Source organism: Tinamus guttatus, unplaced genomic scaffold, assembly GCF_059628265.1.
Source record: "Tinamus guttatus ecotype Peru unplaced genomic scaffold, ASM5962826v1 Tinamus_guttatus_pri_ptg000006l, whole genome shotgun sequence".
Classification (NCBI taxonomy): Eukaryota; Metazoa; Chordata; class Aves; order Tinamiformes; family Tinamidae; genus Tinamus; species Tinamus guttatus.
This window is the reverse complement of record NW_028288540.1, coordinates 1,227,243-1,243,091: the sequence shown is the minus strand read 5'-3', so window position 1 is coordinate 1,243,091 and position 15,849 is coordinate 1,227,243. Positions and strand designations below refer to the sequence as shown.

Below are 15,849 nucleotides of genomic sequence, written 5' to 3'. Positions count from 1 at the left end.
AGAATTATAGTTTCAACTTGGGTTCTTTTGATTGCAAAGCTTTGCTTGCTAGTTCCACTCTCTCTTTTAACAAGTCAGCCTCCTCACCACTTTTGTGGGCTTCTACATTTTTCAGTAAGAAGTGGGAAAGGAAAAGCTTCAAACCTTCCCTCAGCATTCCCAATTTGGGGTTCTCAGATATCCTGTAAAGATACAGATGAAAAATAGTATTAGTCTTCCATTGCCATTTTTAAAAATTTATTCTTCAAGTAGAGTCATAGTAAAAAAATAATCAAGTTATTAAAAAAAGAAGCTTTTCTGAAGAAGCTTTCAAACTAACCGTAAGTTTAACTAACGGTAAGCTGTTTTGGCAAATGGCCCAACACACTCAACCTGCAATTGGTCCTCGACAATAAAATGGAATATTAGAGTGTTTGAATTGCTTTATGTAAACAACTACATTACAGCCAAGCCTGAGGCAAACACCCTGTTGAACTTCCCTGTGTTTCAGCACAATGGTTGAAACAACATCACCCAACTTTCCTAACTAACACAATGCTGCAAGTTTAATACAGCAAAACCATGTAATCACAGAAGGGTTTGTCAGGACAGACCCCTGCTGCACCCACTCACAACTGACTAGTAGCTGTGTCCTCCTCCAGCTTATCAGCTGCTCCCCCTGGCTTGAGTTTATTTGTGGCAACTAGTAAAAAGTAACTTTATTTTGGTTGAACTGTTTCCAAAAAATAGAAATCGCTCTTAGATTGCATGCTAAATGTTTCGGCAGTGATAAAAGGTCTGCCATCTGAAAAATAAACAACCCTCCAAAACCTCAATCTTTCCTTCATCAGCATTTTTCTCCTTACACAAAAGAAATTTGTGAGTCCCCACTGGGAGACAGCATCTCTTAACACATATATGGTAAAGCAGTAAGGAAAGAAGTAGAGTTCTGCTCACAAGAATCCAATGACCAAAATGATACACTCAGTATCTGAAAGCCTTAGTTATTTTGTTTAAGATATTACACACATATCTATAACAGATTCTGTATTAACACATAAATTACATATCCACCTCCCCCCCTGCCCCTTACTTTTAAGGGACAGCTGGTATTTGGAGAATAAAATAGCCAAACCTCTATCTGTATAATCACTACTCACCACCAAGGGTTTCCTGGAGATCTCTCTGATCACTTACCTCCCAAAAATGTCATGAAGATCTTCAGCATCTGCTTTGATTAACAACATGCTTAATACTTGTCGCAGGAAACGGACGTTGGGTTTATCTAGTTCGCTGAATTCAATTACCTAGTTAACAATATATAGAGAAAACAATTCTACTATTTCAAATAACCAAACTCTTTACCATGAACAGCTTCTAGCACATTGACTGCTCTCCCTAACGCACAGGGTCTGAAGTTTGACAGGAAGGTGAGAACTTGGCTCCAAAGCCAAACAATAAGGAAGCAGTGAAGTTACTAAGAAATAACCTGTCTAGTAGCATCCAAATAGCAGGATTACTTTTTTCCAGGAAAATAAATACTTGAAAGTTGAGGACAACATAGAATACTGTCTGCTTGATATGTTTCAATTACTGTTTGAAATAAACTCTCCACATCTCTCATTCTGAAATCCAAGCACTCAAGAGACTTCTGTCTGTTCTATAAAAATCAACACTGGCTAAAGAGTGTGGCATAAAAACCACTGACAGAGCCTGATAATGTAGGGGTCTTGGTTCCAAACCCTGTATTCTGTAAAAACAAACACCTGAGAGAAGCCTAAGGTGGTTCTCCAGGTTTGGCACTGCAGCAGCAGAGCCTTCCTCCCCTATTAGGGGACGTGTAGCTGCGTGACACAAACCCCCAGGGCTCGTGCAGGAGCCACTGGGAACTAGCACAGAGGGTGGCAAGTCAGGGCTGCTGAGGCCTTGCTAGACTCAAGTAATCTCTGGGCATTTTTTATAACACGATGCTTCTGTAGCACGTTCTCCAGGATCTCTACATGCTTGTGGCACCCCAGCGTCTGGTTTTCCATAGATTGCCAGGGAAAACTAACATCAGCATTGGGAGTATTAAAACACTTGCTTATTAAATTGGTAATTTTAGGATAGCTTTCGTTTTAGCTTATGCACACAAACAGCTAAATCAGTAGCGAGGCAACACAGAACACCCCCTTTCCACATAACTAGCAAATACAAAGAGAGCACAGAAACGCTTTGAGGAGAAACACACCAACCTTAAGAACCGACAGTGGTAAAGACTTGGTCCGTAACAAGTGAACTAACAGCGAAACCAAATTGGAGACAGCAGTGGCTGAGAGGTTTCCCAAGTCTCGGATTTTGTCCCAAATACTAAACTGGAAGGTCATCTAGGCAGCAAGACAGCAAACACGACAGATCAAGCAACCATTTGAACAACTAATAACGCAAAATCTTTTTGCCTTCTGTTCTTTATGAACATCCCCTGATTAACAGATGTTCTATTGAGACTCTTAAATTCTTTTTAATGTGTGTAAAATAGAAAAAGATAAACCTATTGCAGCAGTTATTTTGTCTCCTAAATAGAGCTGACCACGAGTGTGCCCGACTGAATGCCTATGTACCCCAGCATATTTTTTTAGGATCAAGATCTTAATATGTAGTTATCTACACTCAGGTATTTAATGACTGTCTTTCTAAACACTATGATGACACCACAACAAAGCACAAAATGATCTTTCTTCACCTGGAATCGTCTTTCATATCCACAGAACTTGCTAGCCAAAAATGCATAGAAGGGGTTATATATTTTCTCCTGTAAGCAGCAGTGAAGGGTAACGTGAACAATTTCTCTCTCCTGCTGATCTTTCAGTCCAAGCCTAAGAGAATAAAAGTAGTTTAGTAACGAAAAGCAACTGTCAAAAATAGGAGCCACAGTTAATGAACTAATAAGAGGGAAAAATAAAAAGTCACACTCAGATCTAGTTTTCACAAAACCCTTAACACAAAATGGAAGCAAACTGCTCAACTGTAGGCAAACCTAACACCCTGCACAGCAATGCTACAGTAGTACCAGTGCTAAACCAAGACTGCAAGGTCAGGAGCAGAATAATACAAGTATAACCAGGTGGAAACACAGCCCACTTCATGCTTATAAAACCTGTAGGATGCTACTTGGGTTGTCTCACACTTGTACTTGTGGTCACAGGAAAGAAAAGAAAAGAAAATCTTTGAATTAGTATTAACCCCTCGAGAAAGATAAGTCCAGAACTCTTCACTTCTCTGATACTTACTAGTGATTAGAAAAATAAGGTTTTTTTTTTTTTAATTAAATTGGTAAGATTATTCATCCTTTCAACTCTGTGTTAGGCAATACTTCAAATTATCACTGTAAGACAGTAGCCTAAGATGGAGTAGTGATTTCAAGCTACTTTAGAAAAAAATCTTGAAGAAAATAGTAGGAATCACTGGGTACCTCTGCTGGCTGCCTCTGCATAAAGGCCGAGGACTCCAGAGCCTTCACACTTAAATATGAGTACTCTGAAAGCAGGCTGGGAAAGGGCAACCAGCTCGCAATGTGCCTGTTTGGTGAATAACATGGTTTTGTTTCCAGTGCTGTCAAATGCCTGCCAGCATTAAAACCAATTAACATGAAAAATACTTAATATTATAATCTGCAAAATGTCAAGCAACAATATTCTCTTTGCTTCAAACTCAAGTTTCAGCTGGCCTTAGTAAATGCAAAGGTATTTTCTAAGGAAATTAGACTCAACTGGAACTCAACCTGCAGATTGCAGAGCACAGACTGCCAGGGCTTGTGTCAAATCTCTGTGGGTTGTGCTCCCCTCCACACATCTGTTGTTGCATTGGATCACAGATACATACCAGATTTACAGAGAAAATATTGCCATTTAGGAAAAAATGTTACCCAAAAAGTCATGAAAATCTGGGCTAATTTACAGGTTGATTGCTAATGAGCAGTGACGACTTTAGGCTTTGCTCTCCAACAAGGGTGCATCACTAACTGCCAGGCCAGTGCTGTCCTCTCACTCCCATCAGCCAAATTCTACCTGATTTAGTTACAGAGCAACTAAAGGCAGCCGTGGCCAAGTGAGTGGACTTTCAACTGCTTAAATGGATCAAGTCTCACTGTCCTCTGCATCCCCAGAACATACCCCCAACCTCCCCTTCTCACTGGCACTTCTGCAACGAGAGGTTGAGCCACTTTATGGGGCTGTTCTGGCTACAAACTCATCCCCTTCATTTGCTGGGAGGAGAAAGACAAAAAAAACTAGTCTGGCTTTAGAGTGCTGTGAACTGCCATTGAGCACAGCTCGACTCTTTCAGAGATCCAACAGCAGATAAATCAACAAGCACACTTAAAAGTACATGTACTTCTCGTGTACTTCAAGAGCCTGACACCAAACATACAAATATAAATTCCTGTGCACTTTGGCAAGGATGTTCACATTAAATTTTTAATGCCTTTGCTGACAATTCTGTGTACTTTGCATTATTCTCTGTCAGATGCAGGATGATTTGAGAATTCCTCTCCCTGAGCATTTGCTGTATAAATATCAGCTTCGAGACATAGCAGGCAACCTGCAGACACACTTCTTCTGCCAGGTCTGTGTGTATACAGATTTGTATACTGGTTTAAACAGCAAGGAGAAGAGTCGAGGATCAATTTGCAAATGGAACTACTCGGCCTTGGCAAGAACTGCAGCAGCAGCTAATTTCTTTTAATTGAACAGGCCATATTAAGATATTGGAATGACTCCATCAGTCTTAAATCTAAGCTGTATTTTGCACAAGTGGCATTTAATCAAATATTAGTTGACTTTATTACAAAGTCTGTTTTGGTTTGGTTAGCAAATTAAATAATTGCATGCCATCCTGATAGGACAACTCCCTTGAATTACAAAGCTGCAACAGAAGAATCCAGACCTGATCTCTCCCCTCCCAGTTACTACAAACTTAAAATTAGCATCTTACAGCCAGGAAGAATAGTTTAATTGGAGCTCTTTGCTGATCACATCAGCTTCTAAAAAGCTGCTTGTCAAAAAGTAGGAGAACCAGTCTTAACATGAGCAAATCCAATGTTAATAAACTCTGCAGAGTGGAAGTGGAGGTGCTAAAACACTATCAGGTTATGCAAGTTTGGACAGAAGTGGCCAAGGTGGCTGAGCATGGCAGCAAGAGGGGGCAAGCAGTGAAGAAGAGGCAGCAGGAAAGGAATCCACAAGACTAGGAGATGCCCAAAAAGGGGCTTGGGGGCTGTCTCTGTGAAGAAATAAGCCTGCAATAAACCTTTCTATGTGGACGGGGATCCCCATGGCCCCTGCAAAGAACACTGAGGCTCGGAAGATGTTGTCACAGTACTAAACATACGTGACACTAACGAGGGCTATTCCTTTCCTCTGATTGCCAGTCACCTCTTCTTGCTCCCCAGGCAGCCCTTACTCACATGAGGACTTTGATCCCCCTCCCTTAATCCTCTTACTCCATCCTCGTGTGAATGCCAAGCTCCGTGCTCCTTCCTTCAATTGCACTAGCAGTTCGACACTCGTAACTGCAACTGCAAAAATTCCCTCTGCTCCAGACCAACATCATCTACTTTTCCAAACCAAGGAACGCTTTCTAACCCTGGACTTTGCTCTGTCATCATCTGCACTTACTTCAGAAGCTTTTCAAAGGCATCCAGGAAGTCTTCGCTTGTCATCAAGACACAAAAAATACCTCTTCTGATATCAGTGTTCATTCTCTGCTTACGAGCAAGTGCCATTATTTTTGAACTCACCTGAAAAACAAATAGAAAAATATTTTTCATGCTCTTTTATTTACGCTTGCTTTAAGAAAGCAATTTTATCACAACTTCTAATATGACTTTTGATGATGATCTCCAGGGAATAGTGAAGCATCAACCAAAAAGTCCAGAGTTTTCACCCAGAAGAGGGATGCAAATGATCAGGAGCTTGCTTTCTACTAAGTTAATCTAGTATAATTGGCACAATTATTTTCAAGAAATGCTTCTCTAAAGGCAAGTGACCATCTCACTACGTAGATTTTAGCATCTGCTCAGACACATGCCACTCGTTGGCAGACAACTCTACTGTGTAAGATTTCATGCTACCAATCCACTGTAAATCAAGTCTCTTCCACTTCATCTAAGAAGTTACTTTTGTAATTCCACAGGGTTAGAAAGAAGCAGTTTTGTAATATTTGTAATAACAGATGTCAGAAAGGACATGTGCATTTTTTAAAAAATTCTAAGAGTAGGTTTTACAATCTAAAGGCTAAATCTTACGAGAGTCATCGTTTGTTTTGGTGGGCTCTGAAATGAGCTTGCCCACCTGAGTCAAGAACATTCAAAATACTTCTGCCAACACTGGGACTGGTATCGCATTCGTTTACCTTTCCTATATGGAGTTTTTGCTGAGTCTTGTTGTTTGTATCATCTATCATTGGTGCTCCACTCCACGCTGAGCCCACGATCCACCAGCGACCAACCTTATCAGCACTGAGCAGCGACTCTAGGGAGACACGGAGCTGAGTGTCTTTTCCAGAGCCACTGTTGTGAACCTTGAATAACAAAATCAAAAACCCAGAAGCTTTTAGCTGAAACACTTTTTTACAAAAACACATGCTTTAAGATAACAGCACCGCTTAACTATCTGCATAAAGGTCTTTGCCTGTTGTTTCTCAGAACCTCTTCTTTTAAGCAGTAAACTGAAAAGAATGTATAAGTTTTCCATATAATCCAATTCCTCAAGTATAAAACGGTCCTTAAATCTATGCTTAGAGGCTTCAGTTAAGAAGTGGCCATCTTCTAATCCGAAAACCTGATTAGAATTAAAATTTTGTTAAAAATGAAAATTGATCTTCCTAGTAAAAAATTTCTGATCAAATAAAATAACACAATAAAATCCTGATAAGTTTTGTAGTATCAGCAAGACAGCCTAAGAGTTGTTTGAAACCAAAACAAACTACAGAAGTAGGTTACTTAGCTTATTTTTGCATGATCTATTATTGCCAACCTGCACATCCTGTACTTACACCAAGTGTCACAAAAGCAAAATTTTCTATATGTGGTTGATAAGTAGTGCAATTTTGGAGGTGAAATACACAGAGTCTAGCATTAGATTCAACTCTACTGAAAAAGAATCAGTTCCCAATCCAATGGGACACACAGTTACTTTTATGCACTTTATGTTGGACTCTTGTAGACATCTCAAAATCCCCAATCAAGTGAAACATTTTTTTCCTCTCTCTAAAGGAATTCTAGAGCATTAAATGAATTCCAAAGTGCTATTCACAGGTCATTAATTCTCCATATATATATATTTTAGTTTCTGAACATATACTTTAAGAACAGCTGTACTACACGTGCAGAAGGCTCTTACCAGTGTTCGTTGCAATTTACGGAGTTTTTCAACTGGTTCAGGATCATAACCAGGAATCTTACGCATGTCGTTGTTCCTCAGGGCCAACATAGTCTCCAGCATAAAACGAACCTATTGGGACAAGAAGTGCTGTTGTGAATCATATGCTGAGGAAGTTTACTTGATAAAGGGGAAAGTGTGCTTTGGGATTACTGCTCTGTGAGAATATGCAGCTCAGCTGGCAACGTACATCGCGTTTGTGTTCAAGTGATCTAAATTTCAGAGAACAATGTTTACTTTAACTCCCATTATCTTTGTTTGTGTTCAAGCATCAGTTCAAGGCTTAATCTGCTAAACAAACAAATGAATAGCCTCAGTCATCGTTTTCTGAGGTGTACAAAGCATCATGAAACAGAAGAAATGTTCATTGTATAATACCCACGGAGTCACACCCACTAGAAGCATGTGGCTGTGTTCAGAGAAATAAGGGAGAAAAACTCACAAAACAAAGGAACTGAGCACAACACCTGGAACTGATGGTAACTTAGAATAACAAGAGTAGTGCATGAATATTGTTAAATTAACACACTTAACTAAGCACTCATTGAAGTCTCTTGAGAACAGAAAATCTTTCACCTCGCGCGTACCCTAGTCTGATCCTGAAGTTTCTTCTCCACCGCATTTGCTTTGCTCTGTGCTTCACTGATCAGCTCCTTCAAAGCCAACGGATCATCTTTTCTTAAGGAGAAGCCCACATTTTTCAGAAGAAACAAAATCAACTCAATATCCTTTTCTGTGAACGTGCTAACAAGCCTCTTCAGCAGATCAAAGATCAGGAGGGAATGAACCACGTGGAAGTTATACAGGTGGGCAATCAAAGCAAACAGATTTTCACATTCTTTTCCTTCAGCATCACTTTTATAGAGCTCATCAAATTTCTTCACCACAGCTTCCAAAAAGTGAGCACCAACCTATCGATAGTTCCAGTAAGGAGAAAAAAAAAAAAAAAAAAGGGAAGAAAGAAAATCCATGCAATTAAACATTAGTAGATTTTAAAAACATCCCCAAAACAATAATTTTAAGGACAAAATCAATATAGGACGCATTTAAAGCAATACTATCGCTCCTCTTAACCAATATGGATGCTATACACTTAAATGAATAATATCTAAACTGTAAGCATGACATCTTCCAAAACTGTATCTTATAGCTCACACATGTCACCCAGCTGCCTTTTAAAATCTGTGCAAGAAAAGTAAATGTCATGAAATCAGGGCACTCAGAACACACACAGTTTTCACTAACACAAACTAGCATCCTCTCAGCTGCCTGGTCAGCCTGCTGCGATTGCAGGTCATTCTTTCATTAAAATCTGCATGTTCAAAAATCAACTGTATCAGAGTTTAGCATTCCAGGATAAAATACTTAATAAAGAAGAAGGGAAAACAAAACAAAACAAAAAACGAAAGTATAACACAGCCCCCAACATACCATGTTCTCCCAGTTACTGAGCATGATTGAGGCTGGTTTTTCAGTGGGGATAATTTTGGAACCTTCACCTTTGTATTTACAAAGAGAAAATTGATGATAAAGAATGAAACAGAAAAGCACAGCAAAATAGACTCAGATGGATAATCAGCCCATTATTGCTAAGGTATGAAGAAGAAAAAACACCCCCGTTGTTACTGTGCTAACATCTGCTGACTGATCCTGTGTAAACCTGATGTTCTCATAGTGGCACTGATTGTATTGACTAAGTCTTGAACAGCTCAGGCTTAAGCTTTACCCAACAGCAAAACTGTACAATTGTAAAAACAAAGCTATTGGGACCCCAGCTTCTCCATTGCTTGAACTAATTTTAAATGCACCTGTGTTACATTATCACAGTTTTGTGCAGCTAGGTTTATTAAAAAAAAAAAAAAAAAGTCTTTCTAATGTATTCAAACAGTGCAGACTCAGAAACTGTGGCAGTCTCACTGCTATAGGCAGCCTGGATATCACCTATCTATTATGAGGTATATTTTTAAATTTCAACATGAAGTTAATTCTAAAGCTAAGTAGAACAAGACTATAACCTGATGGGAACATTATGTTGAAACATCTCAATGTCTTGAAAGATGGTTCATTGGAATTAGCTAAAATCTTGCCTTTGACATTGTTGGTTTCACCTTCTACTAGTAAGCAAAATAGCAAGCCAAAACAACAAAAAAAAAAACCCCAAAATAGTAAGCAAAAATGACTGGGCTTTAAAGAATCTCTAATGATGCAAAGGGATTTCTTTAACCGCAAAGCTTTCCATATTTGGATACATTTAATTTATGAAGGATGTCCTGCTATATGCAAGAGAATAGCAACAGATTAGTGTAATTAAACATGAGAAAATCTGAGGCTTAAAGAAATTCAATACTATAAATGAATGTAGAAAGAAGTATTTATGATTTTAATGACATAAGTGATGCTTTTGCAACAACATCACTATACAGCACCACCAAGACAATCTAATCACAACGCCAAGGAATATGCATTGCATGATATGCATTATAAAACATAGTCCCAGCCACAAGAATTACCTCAATTCCTACAGTGTAATGAAGGATGCTGACCAAAAGGACATGCTCCATCACCAGCCTGGCAGGCATTGCAGCTGCAGTAACACAAGCACTCATGAGAATATCTGTTAGAGTTTCATTCATGTCCTTTCTACTGTTGGCCATGTAGAGTTCTTCCAGCTGGCCACTGATGGAAGGCAAATTTGGTTCACTCAACCTAGCCAGAAACAAAACCCAAAAGTTTATTATTCTTCTCTCTGCATAGCTCTATGATTTTAATCCGACCTTTCCTTTTTTTTTTTGTAATTTCCCCTAGTTTCTCTAAAGAGTGAAAAGATGACCTTCTGTATTCTACCTTGTTCACTAATCTGAGAACGGTGGAAAACATTTAATTGTTCTCTTTAGAAAATATTTACATGTGAAAATGTAACAGCTGCAGTATTTGCGGAGTACTGTCAATGGGGTTACTGTTAAACTGAGCAGCTTTATGAAACTGGTTCTATACCAGCAGTTCTAACTGTGGTAAATCATGTTCTTTGGAAGAAATAAGCATGAAAAAACTTCATGCTTTTCTAACATATCAAATAAAGGTACAGCAAATTCTGAGTAACTGAACACACTGCATACTATAGTGTTCATTTTACAGCAGGATATTATACACAGAATTCACAATATAGCCTAAAGAAAGGGCTGTTAGATTTTATATTTTAGGAATACTTTAAAACTAAACCACATTGGTGTGTAAAAACTTGTTCTGTTCTTCAGCTGTTTAAACAATATATTGTAGATATGTTTTTGACAGTATGTAGTAAGGATTCAACAGGGATCTAACATTTCATGGGCACATTTTTGCTGACATGTCGAGAATTATACCTAGCACTTACAGGCAACAAATGTGTGGAATTCAGCCCAAACTTAAAATTTATTTTTGACATTTTCAACTTCTATAACTACCAACTTTGAAGAATTTCTACCAAAGATAATTATTATTAAGGATGACAGACATGATTGCCAACTTAAAATCAGTTTGCAAAGAGAAAGTCACATCCGTGTCACCTTTATTTTGAATAATGAGCACTGTCATGCAGAACCAGAAAGATTAATGACTTGCTCTTATTACATTACCTGTTAATGAGACCATTCACCATTTTCTTCAGCCTTCCCAATTCTTCTCTCTTTTTGTCATCTAGTGCCTCCTGAGCTCTTCTCACTTGAGGGGGGACATACTTCGTAGCACTGTGACTAAGCGCCTTAATAAGAAAACAGAAAGACAGCAGAGGAGAACAGCATTTGAACTACTGGAAGACAGGCACACATTTTAATTTAACATCCCAAACTTTGAGCTAAGCATGTACTCTGCCAAGCAATAACTAATGCCAAAGGAGCATGTTTGCTGCTGATAGCAGCAAAAACATGTTCTCCTTACAGGGGTATTTCTTTTTCTTAAAGCTGATATCTTAGCCCTCCATTATCACCCAGCTGGACAACAGATGCCTGCAGAGATGACAGCTTCAGCTGCACATGAGCTGAGTTCACGCACATGGGCTAACTGGTGCGGAGAGCTCTACCTTTCTCACTGCTACCAAGCCCAGCACACACAGAACTGCTAGCTACACCCTGCAGAAGTGACACTTTGGCTTGCAGCTGATACCTGTTTTAACATAACTCTTTATGATCTTAGCAGCTGTGGTTATTCTTGCTGTGTCCCTGCTCCTAAATTCTAGATTGGGGAGATCTCAACTTTCCTTTTTTCTTTTATTTGCTGATCTTGTACACACAGACAAGGCCACAGACCACCTGCTTTCGGGTATGACCCTCCACTCTACTGCAAGGAAGAAACTCTCCTCCTAACATGTATTAGTGGTTGCTGGGACCTGGATTATCCACAGCGGCAGCAGCTTTCACCACTACAGCACCCTGCGGGCCTGGGCAGCTCGTCCCGCTCCACGCAGCGGTGCGGCAGGGTTGGCTCGTGCCAGGGACGCGCTGCGTGCCAGGGCCTGCGCCACGTCCAGCCCGTACCTGCTCCTGCGCAGGGGCCGGGCTCCCACTGCCCTCGCTCTCCTGGCGGCCTCCCGCCTCGCACGTGCCAGAGGTGTCCTCCTCCTCCTCCATCTCCTCCTCATCCTCCTGCAGCCTCTCATCTTCCTCCTCTGACTCTTCCTCCTCTAGCCCCTCATCTTCCTCCGCCGTCACGTCATCCTCATCCTCATCCTCGCACCGCTCATCTTCCTGCCCCGGCTCTTTGCGCTGCGGCCCCGGCGCTTCCTCCTCGTCGCTGCTGCCGTACAGGCCGGCCAAGGTGCCGCGGGAGCCCAGGGCGCCCAGCACGTAGCCCAGCCCGTCCCGCACGAAGCTCGGCGGCAGCTCGTCCGCCTCGGCGCTCGCCGCCTTCCTGCGGCGCTTGCCCAGCCCCAGGCGCCGCTCCAGCCGCTGGATCTCCTTCTCCTCCGCCGCGTTGGCCTCCAGCAGCGCCCGCTTCCGCGCCGAGGCGGCGGCGGCCGCGCTGGGGGCCGGGGCCGGCGGCCGCGCCGCCTTCTCCTTTTTCCGTCGCGGCTCCGGCCGCTGCTGCGGCTGCTGCGCGGCAGGGAGAGGCGAGGCCGCGGGGCGCGCGGCCGGGCTGCCTGCGGCCTCGCCCGGCTCCTCTCCCCGGAGGAGGCGGCGGCGGCGGCTTCGCTTGAGCCGGCGCTTTTCTTTCCTCGCGTCGCGGCGGCTCCGCCGGCTCTGCTTCGCCGACTCCGGCGGCGGCGGCGCGCGCTCTCCGGCCGCCTGCACGAAGTCCCGCACGGCCTGACGCAGCCGTTCCAGCTTCCCGCCGCCGCGGCGGGCCCGGTCCGGCCGCCGCATGCCGCCCTCGGCCACGCCGCGCCTGGGCGCCGCCATCTTGGAGAAGGGCCGACCTTTCCCTTCCACTTCCGCCGCGCGCCCGCCATTTCGTGCGGCAGCGCCGCCTGCCGGGCGCCTGCGGGAGCGGCCGGCTGCTGCGGACGGGAATCCGCTAGCGGCTCCGGTTTATTTACCGTGTCCTTTATTTACCTTTTTTTTTTTTTTTTTTCTCGGGGCTCGTGTAGCCGGCTGGGCCTGGCTCTGCGTTCGTGTCCTTCTTGCCGGGCGTGGGCTTTCTTTGCCTGTCTGAGCCGCGCAGCCCCACTCGGGAGGTGTCTCCCCTCAAAACAGATGTCACTTATTCTGAAGATTGTTTTTGTGCTTTCTATGCATCTTTCCATACTCTCTTATTACATCATGTGTCCTGGCTGCCCTTTGCCTCAGAAATCCAGCTTTCTGGAGGCTGTTGCACAATGAATCTTTCAAACCCATGAAACGATGCGTTTCATGGGTTTGTCGGGCTTTAAACTATATATTCTGGGGTAATTTATTGCCAAGCTGCTCTTTATTCATGCACAGACAGCTCACAGCCATTTTGCATCCTATTTATAGATTTATTGATAACACTGCTCCAGCAGCATGCTGGAATGCTAGATAAATACAGCTGAATATAAAATGATTAACTATTAGATGCTTTTAAAGCTCGAAGATTTGCATCCTCCTTCTGTCTCACCAGACAATTTGTCATTCATAGCAATACTTCCAATAATAGGAAATTCAATACATCTTTGGAGAAAGAAAGCTTTAATATTAGCCTTCCTCGAAACTTGACATTTTATCAGAAAATATGGGCAGTGTGTGTTTTGCTGAACTCTGTAATCACAAATTTGGGTGAAAATGGCCAAGTAATTTTGGGGAATAAATATAAATAGAATTATCATCACCCATTTATGAAGTAAAAATACTTTCTAAGAACTACAGCGAAGGAAATTTCCAGACAAAATACAATCATCAGAAAAATCTAATACTGAAAGGAATATCAATCTGCTTAATAGACTAATTCATCATTCAAGTCTAGTGATGCCATATTTAAATTAATAAATTGCTACAAATACTTCAGAAAAGCCTGAATTATGTGAGTAATTAGGAACGCCTATCAACTACTGTTCCAATTTTCCTAGATACCAAAAAAGTGGAGAAATTCAATCTCCCAGCTCATATCTGTACCAAAAATATTTTATGGATTTCACACTTAGATCTCTGTAGTGTATATCAGTTCCACTTAGCAAATAGGAATTCTGAAGTGAGGGAACATTTTGCAATTGCTCTTTTCTTGTGACAGTAATTCCACAGCAGAGAACAAGCAGCAAGGGCAGGTTTCACATTTAGAGTGCAATTGAACATAATGGCATGATTCACTGGAAATGAAACTGTTGCTCCACTAAATTTTCGCTTCCTGATGAGATAATCTGTGTTAGCAGGTTTCCTTTGCTGTTAAATTATGTTCATAGATTTTTTTTTTCCCTGCAGAATGAATGGAATATTATTCTTTTATCCTGGCGCCTGCTCTTTTCTTCTGGTCCCCTCCTGGATGCCGTGAAAATGATTTTTAATAACAATATAGGTAGCAGTTAGATACTGGCTGTTTTGTAATTTGCTAGTTCTGAGAACATCTTGCTATTTCTCACCATAGGAAAAGTCAAAGAAGTACCAGAAAGACTGATCTAATAGGATCATTTTTTGTTCTTATCAGTGGAAAAAAAAATAGCCTGATTCTTGAAAGAATATCTGTGATTTTCTGGTACATGCCTATTTGAGATACTGTTTCCCCCTGTGTCATACTGCCTCCACCATGATCAGCAGACCTAAAATTTGGTCCCTATGAAAGGGAAGGACTGCTGGGAGAGATTTGTGAAAGGACATTTTTCTGGAGCATTTCTTCCCAAGTCTCAAGAGAGTGTGAAGTTGCTAACGCTTCAGATGTGCTTCAGCTCCATCTATTTCAGAAGGCATTGGTAGGTGAGGAAAGGGGTTTCCTCGTGCCCCCTATTGTAAAGATACATCCCTCTTGCCCCCATAATTTTTTATTTTTAGAGTTTATGTATGAAGAAATTTCTGAAAGCCAGACCCTTCTGTCGCTTCTTGTTTCAGGCATAATGAAAACTGAAAAAACAGAAACATTCTAGAAACATCTTGGGGCTAACAGATAAAGAACAATTCCCAAAATTTCCACAATCTTCGTATCTGACCTTGGGCTGATCAGTTAACTTCCCTGTGCTGCAATATTTAATTTTGTTCAAAATGAATTATCTTCCCTCATTTTGAGTCTATGGATATGTATCCTCCTTTTTCTTCACAGCTGCCAGCTGAAGAAGTTACCACCTTTACCTGCCACTTTTCTGGGGCTGTCTGAACAGATTCGCTGGCTGCAAGTTGTTTGCCGAGTTTCTTGCATGATTGCTCCCACTTAGTCACTGAAATCAATGACCTTTCAGTCAACATTGTCAGGTAATGTTCATTTATTGAGTTTTAAAGTTTATTTAAGCCAATTCAGGCTGGTTTGATTGAAACAAGGTAGGAAGCACCCATGCGAGTAGCTTTGCAGCAGATGCATTGGGATGGCAGTAGCTTATTCCCCCAAAAAGGGGACCTGCTGAATGTTGTGATCTCAGCTGGCAAAAATACAGTGACGAGGGGACATGTATTCGCCAAGTTTAATCATTGTTGTGTTTCAGTTCCTTGGAAGGAAGGAGCTGGTACTAAAGGTTATTATCTAGATAAATGATCTAAAAGACAAGCATAAAAAAGACATATATGCTGGGTGAACGCAGAAACCCATTTCCCCAATCCATTAGTATCTTTAGTTTTAAACTATAAGGAGATTATCTAGTACGTGACACAAGGATGACTGAAAAAAATGTAATCAGATGACTATATTAAGAGGAAGAAGTAAGTTCCAACTAAAATGATCTTTTAAATTAGTGCTTTATACATATCACAGTTTAAAAATACACAATTATAAATCAAGATAGTATCATTGATCAAAGTCCCACATTAAGCCTCTTTGCATTTCCTTTATGAAATTTATGTAATCAATGTTTCTGTGCCAAGAAATGAAAGGAGACTTAATTCTAAGA

General features: G+C 41.4%; 1 protein-coding gene across 1 annotated transcript; it reads right to left on the bottom strand.

Moving 5' to 3' along the window:
* NOM1 (nucleolar protein with MIF4G domain 1) lies at window positions 1-12,781 on the bottom strand. Its single transcript, XM_088521217.1, has 11 exons — window positions 11,973-12,781; window positions 11,012-11,128; window positions 9,908-10,103; window positions 7,985-8,308; window positions 7,359-7,469; window positions 6,370-6,537; window positions 5,634-5,755; window positions 2,702-2,834; window positions 2,214-2,345; window positions 1,177-1,286; window positions 1-182 (listed from the first exon to the last, which is right to left on the bottom strand). The coding sequence occupies exons 1-11, from the start codon at window positions 12,767-12,769 to the stop codon at window positions 5-7; spliced, it is 2,388 nt and encodes a 795-aa protein (XP_088377343.1). The 5' UTR covers window positions 12,770-12,781; the 3' UTR covers window positions 1-4.
* Window positions 12,782-15,849: the final 3,068 nt, after the last annotated feature.